General features: G+C 50.9%; 1 protein-coding gene across 4 annotated transcripts in view; it reads left to right on the top strand.

The window, feature by feature from the left end:
- B3GNTL1 (UDP-GlcNAc:betaGal beta-1,3-N-acetylglucosaminyltransferase like 1) overlaps positions 1-16,924 on the top strand; it is a 134,357-nt gene that overhangs the window by 77,806 nt on the left and 39,627 nt on the right. The window contains exon 1 of one of the 4 annotated variants that reach the window (XM_046676432.1): positions 14,025-15,860. The exons of the other annotated variants lie outside the window; for them this stretch is intronic. Within the exon in view, the coding sequence (XP_046532388.1) occupies positions 15,534-15,860 (327 nt within the window). The 5' untranslated portion in view covers positions 14,025-15,533. Of the gene's footprint in view, positions 1-14,024; positions 15,861-16,924 lie in introns of those variants that run through there. 4 annotated transcript variants of the gene reach the window in all.

Here is a 16,924-nt window from a genome sequence, read left to right as displayed (position 1 = left end):
TCTCCTCACCCTCACCTGTGCTCTCCTCACCCTCACTCCCTCCTTTCCTCACCCTCACCCTGTGCTCTGCACACCCTCACCCCCGTGTATTTCTCAACTTTCCTCATGAGCTTGGAACCGGCCTCCCTCCCCCCTCCCCCATGCCTGCCTTTGCTGCTTGACCCCAGCTGTGGCCTCACGACTTGCAGTATCATGTCACCTTGTGCACCCTCGGGGGCCCTCCCTCCTTCAGAACTATCTTTTCTCTTTCCCACAGTAGCCAGAGGAGCTCCTCACTCCTCCACAGCCAGCGGCTTCCTCTTTCTGGTGGCTGTTGTTCAGCTCGGTTGTGGAGAGGTTTGTCCTCTCGTTCGCCCCAGATCTGCTGTGCTTGAAGCAGCTTTATGATTCATAACTGGATTCCCGAGCTGCATGATGCCTTCCTTCGTGATCGCCCTCACTTCAGCTGTCACACCAGGGCAGGGACGTCAGGTGTCTGCATTGTGCGGGGGTCCCCTGACCATCTTGTCAGTGACATCACAGGAGGTCTGGTAGGATCGCTGGGCTGTGGCCCCACACGTGCAGACGAGGTCTCTTATCCCTGACGGATTCTGGCTGCAGAGGGGAGCTGGCCTCATCTTTTCACGTAATACCTTTTGAACTATTTTTTTTTTTACAAATTCTTTCACCAACTGACACCTCTCTTAGTAAAGAGAACTCTGTCTAAAGACGTATTTTCTGGTCCAGAGGAAAGGATGCAGTCCTCACAGAAATACAAAGTAGGGGTGAGGAGAAGACAGTATTTGTGAAAATGTCACTGAAAACCCACTAAATGACTTCCCATACACTGGGACTCTGGGACTGAGGGTGGTGGGAGGGCTGGGGCCCCTGCCCAACGGTGAGGAGGGCAGAGCTGTTGTAACTAGCCTGGCCAGAATGGCCCCTGGGCCAGGCCTCGCCAGAGCGGGAGCCGTCAGGTGAGGAGCTGGAGCGCCAGCCGGACAGAGCCAGCTGCCAGCCTGTCTTTGGAGGGAAGGAAGGTCAGGGCAGAGGCAGGGCTCCAGCGTGGGCCCCCGGTGCCAGGGCAGAAGCAGGAAGAAAGTGTGGCCCTTGGCAAGGTGCAGGAGGCAGCCTCACTGATGAAGCCCTACTTCCCCTCCTGCCCAGGCCTGAAGCTTCGCTGGGCCGTCTCCAGGAAGAGGCAGCCTCTCACAGGGCGGCTGCAGGTGCCTTTGTGTTCACGGGTTTGCGCTGGCTCAGCTGTGAGGTCTGACACTGTACATCTGAGGAGCCAGCTGCTCCTGCCTCCGCGGGATGCAGGCATCGCCACGTCCTCACGGCCCAGAGCGCCCTCTGCTGGGTTCCTGCGCGTGAACGCCAGTGAACCCTCTGCACTGTCATCTGAGCAGCCGACTCAATTATCTGTAATTTTAATTTAGCTAAACATGTAAGAATGTAAAAAAAGAAAAAAAGGCAGTGAAAGTATGTTACGTCTCTTGGATCTATTTCATTTGGGTTCCAAGAATTCTGAGTTTGTTGGGGGCTGTCTCTGCAAGTTTCTGCACCTCATGTAAACATGGGGGAGAGATAAAGGAGGGATACTAGCCTATTTCAGGCTTAAATAATAGAGGCAATTTTTTAAACCATAATAACCGATTTTAATTAATGTGTTCTATTCTTTAATTCATCCATTCAGCAGAAGTTTATTTAATACAAACTAGGCAGTTCATCATATGGCAGGTGAACACTGGAGGATTTTCATTACTTGGCTAGCTGGAGAGACGCTGTAGCTCTTTCACATAAAATGCTGTCCCACAGCTACTACTCAGGATAACATCACACTCACACAGAGTTACAGGAACAAACTAGGCTGGAGATTCTTTCCACATAGAGGAAACCTTGTGTGTATATCTTTTTATTTCCATCCTATGAATGTAAGATCTGCAGCATTTCTGCTGAAGGAAGAGGTGAGCTCAGGTGTGAAGCTGTCTGTGTGGTCCTTTGGAGCACATGTAGGCGGTAAGTGGAAGGCGATGTCAGTATAGCAAGAACTCACATAGGTCCCTCGCTGTGAGACCTCTCCTAGCACGTTAACTGTGCCCCATCATGGACTCACGGTGCATGCAGTGTGCTCTAGAACAGGTACATGGATGACCACAGAGGTACGCAGAGCTGTCCAGGAAGCCCGTTCACTCCTCTGTCTGTCTCGGCTCAGTTTGATCATGTTCTCAGGTTTGGCAGTGCTCATCGTGCAGTCGCCTCTGAGTAGTCACATTTTTCCCTCATCTTCATACCTCAGCAGGCTCAAGCATTTCTTAGACCATCTTTTATCCATCTACTATCATCTATTTTAAAAAGGCAAAGTTTTATATTTACAATAATTTTAATTTATTAGTAATTAAAATCTCTTTAAAACTGTAGTAATATTTTAAATAGAAAAGCTAACTTTTTGTTAGTGCTAGGGATACAAATTTCACAGGTTTTGAGTATTTTGCACAACTCTTTTTTTCATAAGCCCGCTTATATATAGTATTCAGTATTGTGCAATGCAAGATTTTTCACAATTGTTTTAAATCAAAAAACCAAAAACTGTTCACCCATTTTGCCCACTCCCAGCCTAATAATCACCAACCTGTTCTCTGTATCTATGAGATGTTTTGTTGATTTGTTTTGTTTTTTTAGATTCCACATGTAAGTGAGATCATACAGTATTTGTATCTCTCTGACTTATTTCACTTAGCATAACACCCTCAAGGTCCATCCATGTTATTGCAAATGGCAAGATTTTGTTCTTTTTTATGGCTGAATAATATTTCCTTGTGTATGTACACCACATCTTTATCCAATTATTGGTCGATGGGCACTTAGGTTGCTTTCATGTCTTGGCTACTGTGAATAGTGCTGCAATGAACATGGGGGTGCAGGTGTCTTTTGAAGTTAGTGTTTTCGTTTCCTTCATATAAATACCCAGAAGTGAGATTGCTGGATCATATGGTAGTTCTAGTCTTCATTTTATGAGGAATCTCCATACTGTTTTCCATAATGGCTGCACCAGTTTACATTCCTACCAACAGCGCACAAGGGTTCCCTTTCTCCACATCCTCAGCAATAGTTGTTCTCTCTTATCTTTGTGATAATAGCCATCCTGACAGGTGTGAGGTGATATTGTGGTTTGTTTTGCATTTCCCTGATGATTAGTGCTATTGAGAATCTTTTCCTGTACATTTTAGCCATCTCTATATCTTCTTTGGAAAAATGTTCAAATCTTCAGCCCATTTTTTGATCGGATTGTTTGTTTTTTGCTGTTGAGTTGTATGAGTTCTTTATATATTTTGGACATTAGACCCTTATCAGTTATATGGATTGCAAATATTTTCTCCCATTCAGTAGGTTGCCTTTTCATTCTGTTGATGGTTTCTTTTGCAATTTTTATTTAAATGGAATCCAAAATTCCACTCCTCACCAGTTAGACCAGGGTGGCTCATGGGCCAAATCTGTTCTGTTGCCTGTTTTTGTAAATAAAGTTTTATTGGCACACAGCCACACCCACTTGTTTACGCATCCTCTCGGGCTGCTTTTGCAACACAGCGGCAGAGCTGAGTACCTGTGGCCCGCAAAGCCTAAAATAACAGAATCTGGCCCTTTACAGAAAAAGCTGGCCGACCCCAAGTTAGGCAGTGGTGTGGTTAACTGACCTGCGCCTGACTGTGACGTCAGCTGCCGTGTGTGTTCTCTGAGCTGGGAAGTGTCTGCGTCACTCAGGAGTCACTCCATCTCTCCCAGCAAGCTCTCAGGTAGATGACATTGTCAGTGCTGTCTTCCGTGTGGGGAAACTGGGGCCTGGCCGTGGGGTGGAGCTGGGCATGAAGGCGCTTGCTCTTCCCATGTGCTTATTTTTAACCCTTGGCCTTCCTCTTTTGCATTTATCTTCAATTAATAATAACATTTTAGATTGTTTCAGACGTTAGAAAACACCCAGCATACGCGGCGGGTGGTTTCGGTCTGTTTTCTTCCTCATGCAGGTTCTTACCCTGCAGAGCTGTTGGCACAGACCCTGGGCCCAGGCCCGGGTCAGCGGTTGGGTGGGCCACACCCTGAGAGCTCCAGGGGGCATGGACAGCTGTGGTGATCCCACACTGTGGTCCTCTACAGTCCTGCTGTTGGGTGTTGGCATTTAGAATCCCGAGAGCCTGGCACAGTCATCTGGGACTTTCACGCAAGTTGCACAGCAGAGGTAGATGAAAGTATTTCCTAAGGAAACTCTTTTCTTTGAAATTTTAAAATTGCGTCACCTCCTCCCACCCCTTACTTGCCACACACACGCTGTTTAAAGGAAAACAGAAGCTTACTCAGCCAGCGTGTCTCTCCTTCATGTGCTTTAACTTAAGTAATTTTAAGGATGTGGCCAGCCCAGTCTGTTGAGTGGGTCAGCAGATAAATGCAGTCACATGCCACTCCTGGTCTCTGGCTCCTAACATGACAGTAACTATAGCTAATGCACTTTAGCAATTACAGAATTGTATGAGGACAGTCCCAGCGGAAAAGGAAAACCATACCAGGCGTCTGTTGTGTGTGAGCATTTGGTTACCTGTGCCCAAGCCCTCCCTCTGCCTGGGAGGAGATGGTGCTTGGAGGGAGACGCATCCGCCGGGATGAACCGTCTTCCATTCAGGACAGAGAGATGTTCCTGTTACAATGTGCTGCTAAAACTCACCCGTCCTGGTCCCGCGAGCGTGTGCGGCTCACTCTTGTCCTGGCCTCCTCGTTGAGAAGGAGGCTTCTCGGGCATCAGCTGTGTGTGGTTGAATGGCCGTTCCCTGTTTGCAGTTTAGTACAAGTAGAGGATGAGCATGAACTGTCACTAAGGGTCAGATGGTCTGCAGTCTGGAGAATTAAGGCAGACAGGGACCCCTGAAATAAAAGGGAGGGTCTCATCATAGTTCGTGTGCTGCTGCTTGGTCAGACTGCTCAAGTCTGGGGAGAGCCAGCGTCCTGTGTGGTCGAGGTATCTGAGCATTAACATGCGTGTTTAAGGTGCTGGGGAACGCAGCCTCTAAGCCGCAGGCTGCAGGAGACCCTGGTGTCCTTGACAAGTGGTGATGACTGTCAAAGGCAGGAGCAAAGTCAGGCTTGAAAGAAACCATCATGACGAGCCAGTTTGGCCTTTGGATTTTGAAAAAATTTGGCCTCTTCTGATGGGACCAAAAGAAATGGCCACCAGACTTGTGCTCTCTGCTCTTTTTTGTTCTGTTTTTATTCTTTTGTTCCCATTATCCTTTCAGATAGCACAGGACTGTGGAGCAGAGCCTAGTATGCATGCCCAAGCCCTAGATGAGGGTGCCCCCTCGCCTCCCTCGAGTTCGCTCCCTCCCAGGTCCCCCACTGACAAGACTTTAATGGTCAGAACAAAGCAGATCTGGTTGTCCTGAGTCCCTCCTGCCTGCTGCCCCCAGCTCCCACATGTCTGTGCACTGTGGATCCGCAGGTGAGCCTCAGAGAGAGTCAGAGACTGAAGAAACAGTGCAGTTGACGAGGTGGGGGCTCATTTTGTTGTAACTTTTGGGATACTTCCTTCTACAGTGGCTCAGTGTCCAGAATTCACACGAGCTCAGCACAGAAGCTTTTCCTGGCTCCGACCACATTGATGTGTCGTGCTGAGTGGTGGTGGTGGTTTTAAAACAATACAGATTTATTCTCTTACTCACCAGGCTGATACCAAGGTGTGGGCAGGGCCAGTGCCTTCCGGAGCCTCCAGGGGAGAATCTGTTTCCTGCCTTTTCCAGCTTTTAGAGGCTGCCACGTTCCTTAGCTTTTGGCCACGTCTCTCTGACCTGATTCCATGGTCACATCTCCTTTTCTCTCCCTCCTTAAAAAATTTTTTTACTGTTATAAAATATATATAACAAAATTTACCATTTCCTGCATTTAATAGTTCAGTGGTACTGTACAATCACATTGTGCAACCACCACCACCATCTGCTTCCAGACATCTTCATCTTCCCTGCGAAACCCTGTCCCCGTTAGAGGTAACTCCCACTTCTCCTCTCCCCCAGCCCCCAGGAACCTCTGATCTGTGTCTGTGAATCTGCCTCTTCTAGGTGTTTCATGCAGGTGGAATTTCACAGTATTTGTCCTTTCATTGTTTGACTTCTTCACCAAACATATGTTTTCAGAGTTCATCTGTGTTGTAATATGTCAGAATTTCATTCCTTTTTATGGCTGAATAATCTTCCACTGTGTGTATGCACTGTTTATACCACATTTTGTTTATCCGTTTGTGTTTTGGTGGAAACTGGGTTATTTCCACCTTTTGGCTGCTGTGAATAATGCTACTGTGAACATGGCCCTAGGTTGTCTGCGTCCCTGTTTTCCACTCTTTTGGTATAGACCTAGGAGTGGAATTGCGAAGATATCCAATGATAATTCTGTGTTTAGCATTTCGAGGGTCCGCCAAACTGTTTTCTGCAGCAGCTGCACCATCTTACCTCCCACCAGTGGTGCACGACATGCCAGTTTCTCCAATGTCCCCGCCATCACTTCCTATTTTCTGGTATTTTTTGGTTTTTTATAGCTGGCACCCTGAGGGTGTGAGGTGGTATCTCGTGATTTGGATTTACATTTCCCTAATGATTGGTGATGTCGCCTATCTTTTCATGTACCTCTTGGCCATTCGTATGTCTTCTTTGGGAAATGTGTATTCAAGTCCGTTGTCCGTTTTTAAAATTGAGTTATTTGTCTTTTTGTTGAATTATAGGAGCTCTTTATATGTTCTGTATACTAGACCCTTATCAGATGTGTGATTTGCAAATACTTTCTCTCATTCTATGAGACATCGTTTCATTCTCTTGATAGTGTCCTTTGAAGCAGAAAAGTTTTAGTTTTCATAAAGTCCAACTTACATATTTTTTCTTTGGTTCCTCATGCTTTTGGTGTCATATCTAAGAAACCATTGCTTAATCCAAGGTCACAGAATGTTTCCTCTGAGAGTTTTATAGTTTCAGCTCTTACATTTGGATCTTTGATCCATTTCAAGTTAATTTTTGTCTGTGGTGTGAGGTGGGGGTCCAGCTTCATTCTTTTGCATGTGGATGTCCAGTTTTCTCACCACCATTGTTAAGACTGTTCCTTCCATATTGAATGGTGTTCGCACCCTTGTCAAAAATCAATTGACTGTGTGTGGAGGGTGTATTTCTGGGCTCTCTGCTCTACTCCAGCATCCGTGTCTGTCCTTATGTCGATAACACACTGTTTTGATTACTGTAGCTTTGCGGTAAGTTTTGAAGCTTACCACATGGGAACTTACCTCATGGGAAATGTCCTTGTTTTTCAAGATTGTTTTGGGTCCCTTGAAATTCCGTGACTTTTAGGTTAAGTTTTCTTTCCTACAAAAACACGATGGGGATTTTCATAGGGAATGCACTGAATCCGTAGGTCACTTTGGGTAGTGTCGTCATCACTTCAGGAGCCCCGGCCCCCCTCCCACCTCAGGGCTCTGGCTCCAAAACACACACGTGGCCTCCCAGGAACACAGAGCCTGGCCACCATGGGCATGACTTTATTAGGATTTTAAAGACGGTCTCTACTCAATGTGTTAGAGTCACAGTTTTTCTCTATAGGGGGAAAAAATCACCAAAATGAAGTAGAAGTCTTTGGGAAAATATGATTATATATAATACTTTATAATAAGAGAGATGTTTACACCACCTTTCTGTCCTCCCTGCCTGCCGTCACTGAGGGCTGGTGAGGCACGCTGAGTTTGGGGTGGTGTAGACATGTCAGACCAAGCGCTGTGGCAGGAGGTGACATCCAGCTGGCCCTGGGCCCTCCTGGGTCCAGGCCCGGCTTCTGGCCTGGGCCTTCCCTCTGGTTCAGCTCAGCAGTTCATGATTCACAGAGGACGTGAAGTTTGTGGCAGGTCAGGGGCAGCACTGTGCATCCAGGGGCCCTGGGCTGAGCGTCTCATTTTGTCCCTGTTCCTGCGGAGGTTCCGCCATTGCCTGCTCTGTGTCCTGAGCACAGTGCACTCACTGCAGAGGGGCGATGGGTAAAGCCCCGGGAAGGGTCTCTGCCGAGCATCTGATTTCAGAGCATTCGCTTCCCTTGTCCCAGCCCTGATGTGCAAAACCCCAAATGTTCCTTTTTCTAAAAACTAGCTTTTGGGGAATCATTATATATTATACTACTTAAATCAAATACAGATTTCTTTAAAAGAAAAAGTGTTTCATTTAGGATAAATATTTTAAATGAAAAAAGTCATAACTTATTAAAAGCTATGTCTTCTGGACGTTCTCTCATTTTAGGGAAGGTTTCTTTATCTGGCTTTTCTCGTTTGTTTCTAATCCTACCTTAATTGATTTTTAAAATCTCCAATCCTGGAGAGTTCATCCTGAAAGTGCTTGCCTAAGAATGGCATTTAGTGTCGCTGGGTCTTGACCGGAGAAGGAAGAGAGGAAATCAAGCAAGAGCAAGAACAGGGCCCCGCGCCCCAGGCCCCACACGGTGACCGTCTCGTGGCGGAGCTCGGCGTGACCCTCTGCACGAGGCTGGGGACCAAGGGCACAGCCGAGGGCGGTGAGAGGGCCAGGCCCTTGGTCGCGAGGTGACTTGGGCTCATTGCAGGAGGCGCAGCTCATGGGACAAGGTGAGAGTCAGGCAGACAGAGTGGCCGCAGATGCCATGCGCCCTCCCGACCCCCGAGCTCTGTGAGAGGCGACAGCGGGGCAGCACCAGGCGTGGGGCGGGGACGGAGGGCGTCTCTCCTTGTTCTTTTTAGAGTGAGGAAACATTACGAAATGTTTTGGAAACTGTTCTGTCTTATCAGATAGGATTGGGGTCTCAGTAAGATGGAAAGCACGACACTTTACGGAACGCGTGGGAATAAGCAGCCCTGGAAAATTACAGGTTTTCTGCTCTCGGCGATCACAGGTAATCTGAAACGACTCCACGTAAATCCCTCAGCAGCTGTGAACGGGTGAGACAGCGCGAAGCTTGCTTTGTTGCACGTCCCCCCCCCCCCCCCCCCCCCAGAGGGAAGTTGAAAAGATGAATTTGGAGATGAAAGCACACAGCAGAGAAAATCATTATGCAAGAAACAAGGAAAAGGTTGTCCTGAGTAAGAGCCACCCAGGTGCGAGCGTGAGCAGGAGACAGGCTCAGGCCGGAGAGTTAACTGGTCAGTGGTCCTGGGCAGGACTACCAGTGACTGCAATTTTTTTTTTTTTTTTTTTTTTTTTGAGGAAGAATGACCCTGAGCTAACATCCGTGTCCATCTTCCTCTGTTTTGTATGTGGGACGCCTGCCACAGCATGGCTTGATGAGTGGTGTGTAGGTCTGTGCCTGGGATCCAAACGTGCAAACCCCAGGTGACTGAAGTGGAGCATGTGAACTTAACCACTACTACACTGGGCCAGCCCCCAGACATGGCCTGTTTTTAGGACAAGCCTGAACTTGGCCATGCAGCCTGGCTTCTCCTAAAGATTGGGAGGGACCACAACTGCCCTGATTGGGTGAAGCCTGGGCACAGGGTGAGGTTGTGCGCCCAGGTCCAGCAGCCCTGGCCTGGGCCCTTCTTGCTCTGAGGGCAGTGGGAGGCTGGGTTATAACCCGAGGGTGCCCATTCCAACTTGTGTGGACCAGTGTGGACGAGTGTGGACAGTGGGAGAGAGCAGATGGGGCCACAGGACCAAGGGGCTGCCTTCCGCCTTCCCCAGCGGGCAGTGGTCCAGGTCATGCCATGTCATCTCACTGCAGCTCACCCCAGTGACTGTCCAGGTGCTTCATATGTGCTGACCGTCTACCCCGCCATCCCTGAGGCCAGTGCCGTTAGGAGGAAACAGAAGTTGAGGGGTCTGCCCAGACCCTGTGGAGAAGGCCCACATCCAGGGCCTCCTGCTGGGAGTGACCTTCCTCAGACTCACCAAGCCCAAGGGTCCTGCTCCCAGCTCCCCACGCAGTTCCGTCAGCAGCACCCTTGAGTGTGTCTCCTCCTCCCCACCTCACTTGCCCTCCTGACTGTCCCGACCCCCACTGCCCGTCCTTCCTGCCTGGGCGCCCGGAGGTGACGGGCTGTGCTCCCTGAGAGCAGAGCTCCAGGCTGTGCGCATGTCGGGGAAGCAGACAGGGCAGGGAAGCAGCCAGCCCAGACAGCCTCAGCCGGTCCACAGGGTGGGCCGCCAGCTGGGGCGGTGCTCGGTGCCCCCACAGCGGAGGTTCCTCGGCTTTGCCCCCGGGACGGGTGTAACCCTGGCATTTCTGGAGGAAGGGCATCTGTCCCCCGAGGGTGCAGCTTGAGCTTAATGTCATGAGAATGATTATTTTCTGTCATTGCTTATTTTCAAAAGCAAGAGTTGGTTTTATAATTTCTTCCACTAGTGATGGACGCGGGATTTTTCTGGCATCATGTTTGTTGGCATTATTGTCGACTCAGTGTGTCGAGACCCCGCAGTCAGCGTTCCTCGAGACTTGCACATCATCACCGCGTAGCCACTCTGCTGAGCACCCGCTCTACAGCGAGGGCTGAGAATCTAAGAAAGTGGAGCTGCCCAGAGGAGCGTGGCTTCCATGGGTGGGCTCCGTCTGGGTCAGCCCCTGGGCTGGGTCTCCTCCCTTCTCTCGTTCACGGGGGACATCTTGTGCCTAGGGTCTGGCTGCTGCCCTCTCGCTCATCTGCTGCCCCTTGTCCGCAAGTTCAGGGCCTTGTCACAGCCTTTGGTGAAAGCACTCCCATACACTCGGTCTCCTGACCCTGGGCAGATCGCATCCCCCTGCCAACCCCACCTCTCTGACTGGCCCAGGGACTCCCACACCTGAGGTCACTGCATGACCTCTGACCCCCGGGGGCACCCTCTGCCCCTGGCATTGCTGTGTCCTGCATCCTGTGGCTGAGTCTGACCTGGAGGGGGTTTCTGCTCCCAAGAGTTTCTGGGAGTTCCCATCTCCTGTGGCACCGTCGTGTGGTCTCTGATGGCCAACGGCGAGACAGGCAGGGTGTGGGGCGCTCCAGGGCCGGCAGGTGAGGAGGCACCCCTGACGGTCGTCAGCGTCCCCTTTCTGGGGACTCTAGTTGAAACATGCATGCGTGTCCCTGCCCAGGATGCTGCGTCAACCTCTGCCCTGTGCACTTAGGGTCCTTTCAGGCAAGCATGACTGTACATGGCCTCCCCACACCACCACTTCCCCGTCACCGGAGCATGCTCACAAGCCATGTGTGTGCACAGTGCACTGTGTGCCTGCATGTGTGTGCATGCGTCCACACAGTGCATGTGTGTGCCTGTGCGTGTGTGCACAGTGCACTGTGTGCCTGCATGTGTGCGTTTACATGTCTGCACAGTGCATGTGTGTACCTGCACATGTATGTGCACCGTGCATTGTGTGCCTGTGCGTGTGTACACAGTGCATGTATGTGCCTATACGTGTGTGCACAGTGTGTCTGTGTGCCTGCACATGTTTTCACAGTGTTTGTGCCTGCGCATGTGTGTGCACAGTGCATTGTGTGCCTGCGTGTGCGCCTGCACGTGTGTGCCTGTGTGCCTGTACGTGTGTGCGCAGTGCATGTGTGTGCCTGCACATGTGTGCTTGCGCATGTGTGTGTGCACAGTGCACAGACAAGTGTGTTTCCCTCTAGGTCAGTTCCTCTGCCCCTCCCCAGCCAACACGTGCTGCTCCTGGTGGTTCACCTGCTCACCCACTGAGCATTGGTTAGGCCCATGATGAACCAGACACTGAAGCTAAGGCAGAGAGCGGGATGGACATACCCTGCAGCTGTGGGGAGCATGCCGCCAGGAGGCCTGAACGTGACAACCAGGACAGTTTGGGTAGTGCTGAGAACAATGAACGAGATACACCAACTGTCTTGTGGACGTGGCCTTGGAGCCTCAGAGGTGAAGGGAGGGCAGGGTTCTGGGCTGAAGGCACCTTGCTGGTGGGCTGACTGCTGGACCTGGAGGGCAGCACTAGGCCACCAGGAGGCTGTGCTCCCACGGCAGGAGATCTGAGGGGGCATTCTCAGGGCCTGAGACCCTCATCCTGGGGGGCATGCTGGTGCCCACCCAGCTGAGCTTCTGGCTGACGGCCACACCAGCTGCTCACCAGGCAAGGGAGCCACCTCCACGCCCAGCCCTGTCCTCTTCAGGGCACTGCCCGGCTGAGCCTATCCCAAGTTCCCAACCCCCCAACAGGAGCGAAATGAAATGGTTGTTCTGCAGCAGCTATGACTAGATGTGAGAGCCAGTCCCCCAGCTCCCACTACCATGGGCAGGTTTTTGAACCAGGAAACATGGTCAGTCGGCCTCCGTCTGTGTGGGATGGGTGTGACAGGAGGATGTGTGTGAAAACCGGTGGACTGAGCCACTGGCACTGCAGCGTGTTGTCGTGGAGGCACAATCAGCTCTTGTGGAAGCCTCTCCCTGCTCCTAAGTCCGGCCACAGCAGTCTCCATCCTGCGTCATCCCGAAGTGTGTCCTGTGCAGACATGAGACAGACCAGAAGGGCACAGACCACCAGGAACACATGTGCTGTGTGTGCATGTCCATCACAGGAAAGCCCATGGCAGATGCTCCTGCTCTCCTTGTGATGGCGTCATGAGAACTTGAGGCCACAGGGCGCTAACACTCAAGGACACAAGGGCGTTGTGAAGACTCAAGGCCATGGGGCACCGAGACTCAAGGACACGAGGGCATCATGAGGACACAGGGTGTCGTGAGGACTCAAGGCCACGGGCACCGAGACTCGAGGACATGGGTGCGTCCTGAGAACTTGAGGCCACGGGACACCAAGATTCGAGGACACGGGGGTGTCATGAGGACTCGAGGCCATGGGGCGCTGAGACTCGAGGACACGGGGGCGTCATGAGGACTTGAGGACACGGGGCGCCGAGACTCAAGGCCATGGGGGCTTCAGCATGGCCCATGTGCTGCTAGAGGGCCTCTCAGGAAATGGAGCTGCTTTTGAAATCTTCTGTAAACCCTAATTTCTCTTCACTTCAGGGGGAGTACCTCTCAGTCCAAGTGACTTCACATTTAATTCACAGATGCCAAATCCTTTTATTTCAAGTCAGTCTCAATTTTTTCATAGAAATATTTAAAAAATTGTGCCCAGTGCCGTCACCTGCCTGTTGGTGGCTGTGGTGTGTTCTTGCTTAGTCCCATTTAGTAGGTTACGTTCCAGCACCCAAGCCCCTGGGGAGCGTGCTGGTCAGCTGGGAGCATGGAGATGCCTGTCAGCCACCCGGAGCCTCCTCCGCTGTTGTCTCTGCTCAGGATTCGGGATGTGAGGCCTGTCTGCAGTTTTGTAAGTGTGTGTTATTCACTTCATTGAGAGCAAGGTTTCAACCTCTAGTGGTCGTCTCTTTCCTCTGCAGAAGAGTATTGTGCTAAAGCGTTAAGTCTACCGCGTTTCCATCTCCCCGGCAGCAGATGGGCCTGAGTCCTGGTCCTGGCGCACCTCGGTAGGACAAGACGGTGCCGGATCATGTGGGTGGGAAGGAGCGATGGCCCTGACTACGTCTGCCCGGCCTCGGGTGACCAGTTCTCAGAGACAGCTGGAGACGTGAAGGGGTGGCTGAGCCTTTGGTCCTCTGTTCTTCAGTCCTTCCAGAAAGTTCAGCTAAGCAGACCACCTGTGCACCCTGCTGGGGCCCTTTTCCTTTGGGCCCAGATGAAGGACCGTTGAGGACCAGCACGCTGACCTGTAATGAACATCTGCTTCGTCGAGTGGACGTCTGCATGGACGTCTGCATGGGCCTGCTGCCTGGACCCTGGACACACGTCGTGCTGGGACACTCTGCAGCGTCCTCTGACAGCATCCGATGTTCCTCAAGGTTCACAGAACCCGGCACACTCCAGTCCCCTTTGCCCCTTTTCTGAAAGGCTGCTGGCATGTCTCCCGGAATTTCTAGCGATTCTTCTGTGAGCCAAGCCTGAGAGTTCCAAAGTGGAAGATGGGCTTTTGGGATGTGGGGTTTCACTAAGATTCAGTCTGAAGTTCAGATGCGCTTGGTGCCCAGGCTTCTCCAGAGCTCCTTCGTCGTGGTCTGCTATGCGGGGAAACAGTCAAGCGTGTGCTGGGGCCAGGGGGATGGGGATGAGGCCTGCTCTGGATCTCAGGTGACTGTCATTTTGGGGTCAGTGTGCAGCTCGCCCACCTCCTGGGAGCATCTCCCACCCCCACCTGGTGTGTGCCTGCCTTCTGGGGACATTTTGGTAAACTCTCCACATAGCCATACAGGAGAGATGGAGACAGCCCAAGCCGTCCACACGGCCAGCTGACCCCAGGCACACGGGCTGCACAGAGAGGATGTAGGAGGGTCCAGCAGAAAGTGAAGCCTGGGGCAGACTCAAACGGTCTGGACTTTGAAATCCCTCTCGACATACACACGCAGCTCCATCACCGGAGGGTGGAAGCCTCTTCTCTGAGGTGTGACAGCACAGCTCTGACCAGTTGTGGGCTCATCAAGCCTGCGGGCACAGTCTTCAACATGGAAAAGACTGAAAAGTAAAAACTGAGCAGAGACGTTAAGAGCCACGCTCCACAGGTTCCACAGACTTAGTCCAAGCAAGTTAAATAGACAACAAGGAAAGGGACCTGTAGTAACAATCCTCAGGGAGGGAAGGCATCAGAATCTAGAACTGCTATGATATGTATACAAAGTGTCCAGTTTTTAGTATGAGAATAAAACATTTTTTTATTTTGCAAAGGAGTAAAGAAAAATACTCCTCTTGCACAGGGAAAAGCAGCAGCAGCAGCAGCTGTCCCTGAGAGGCCAGCTGCTCAGACTCCAGAGCAACTACTGGAGATATTTCAAGAATTACAGGAAACAGGAGAGTATGATGATAATGACACAACAAATAGAGTCTCAACAAAGAGACAGAAATTATTTTAAAAAACAACAGAAAGAAATCCTGGAGTTGAAAAGCGCAGTCACTGAAATGACACTTCGTTGGAGGAGCTCAGTGGCTATTTGTGACGACACAAGAAAGAGTCAGCACTGTTCGTAAGAGTGGAAAACTGGGGGTGGCCACACATGCAGCCTGGGACCGTCTGAGTGAGTTACGATGCATCTATGCTGGGGTGCCGTGCAGCACGGGGACTCGGCTTGTGCTGACACAGTGACAGGCTGCTGACAAGTCAGCATAAAACCTGGTAATTCCAGAACTTAATTTGAAAATAACTGCTGTTTTCTTTGTGTGAGTCCCAGAGGGAGAACTCCACTCCCGGACTTGGGTTGAAAACCAGATGCCTGCCAGCCTAGCCCCCAGGGAGAGCAGACCCCAGTGGGGGTGCAACAGGAGTGAGGGTGTGCTTGGGGCCACCCAGGAACACAGGCGGCTAAGGCAGGTGGGTCTGGGCCCAATGGAAGCAGGGTCAGCCGTGGGTCAGCTGTCGCACCCTCTCCACGCCCCTCACTGTTGACTTCTCTCTGGCCTTCCCGCTGGGCTGCGAGGCCCCTGACCCATCCTCCTTCGGTCCCGGGGCCTGCTTTGCTGCCTGGCAGAGGACGTACTCGGCTGAATCGGGAGCATGTGCACCAGCTGTACGTGTATTAAGCAGATTTCTCTATGCACCTTCCATGTGTGAGATCAAGAACCAGGTCCCATAAGAACATGTGTTCAGCTCAAAAACTCAAGAACACAGACTTAACACTGTCTGAGAAGTGTTTTCCTGGCACGTTGCCTTCCGTGTCTCCCCTGCTCGTCTCAGCCAGCAGTGGGCACAGCCGGGCGGTCTCCCCCACAGGCTCCGATGAGAACAGCGTCCTGCCAAGGACTCGAGGTGGTGTCTGCAACTCGGCCCTCAGGGAGTCTGCTCTAAACACGAAGTGGAAAATAGTCTTTACTTCACGCCAAATTAATTCATGTTGGAATGCATTAATTAACTTGAACAGGGTAAGAAAATAATACCTATGTATTTTTTATAATTTGCAGAATAGATTTTAAAAATAAGTCTGGTAACTTTCATGTCATTTCAAGCACTTGTATTTCATGCATGAAAAAACCCGAAAAGCTGTCATTAGGGAATTTCCAGGATATTCTTATCTTGATGTGCAGAGTAAGACAATTTCTAAAATACTGTCGTCTCCCATTTTTTGCTTCAAGGGTGATCAATACCTGGATTTTTGAGCACTTATTTTGGAGGTTATTTGACTTAAGTCAAGAATGACTAAAATAACTTGAACACATAATTCATGAAAATGGTCGAGTCATAGGAAATGAAAGATGTGTGATGTAAACTTGCACTTTAAGGATGGAAGGCGGGACCTGTGTGTGACAGCATCCAGGCAGCTCTCTGTCTGCAGCCGGCTTTGTGGTGAACGCCGCATCGCCAGCAGACTGAGTGTGATTCCTGCAGAGCGGGGCCGCAATAGCAGCTGTTGAGGCTCCCAGCTGTGCGCGTAGCCTCTGTCAACCTCGTCTTCTTGCCTCATCTGGAGCAGCTGGGCGGCAGGTGGGGGGGGGCTGTCCCTGAAGCAGTCAGGAGCTGACCATCAGCTGGGAGAAAAGCCGTCAACCATGGAAAAAACACATGTATGCAACTGGGAAGGATTGGTCGTGAGTCCATGCTGAGCAGCTCACCCTGTCATGACCCAAATGCTCCTGACGTGTGGAATCAGTAGCATTTGGAGAGGCATTTTAACCAGGACCCCCTGCCCCCTTTAAATAGTCTCTCCAGGGAGGCTGCACATGTGTACATATACACACACACACACACACATGCATACACATGCATAGGTGCAGACACACGCATATGCACAGACACAATGCACAGATGCAAACACACAGACACATGCAGAGGCAGATGTTCACAGATGCACACATGCATATGCACAAGCACACACACAGATGCAAACACACAGACACATGCACAGGCACATGTTCACAGATGCACACATGCATATGCACAAGCACACACACAGATGCACACGTGCATATGCACAGACACACACACAGAT

The sequence above is a fragment of the Equus quagga genome, chromosome 11 (genome assembly GCF_021613505.1).
Source record: "Equus quagga isolate Etosha38 chromosome 11, UCLA_HA_Equagga_1.0, whole genome shotgun sequence".
NCBI lineage: Eukaryota > Metazoa > Chordata > Mammalia > Perissodactyla > Equidae > Equus > Equus quagga.
This window is presented reverse-complemented; position numbering and strand designations above follow the sequence as displayed.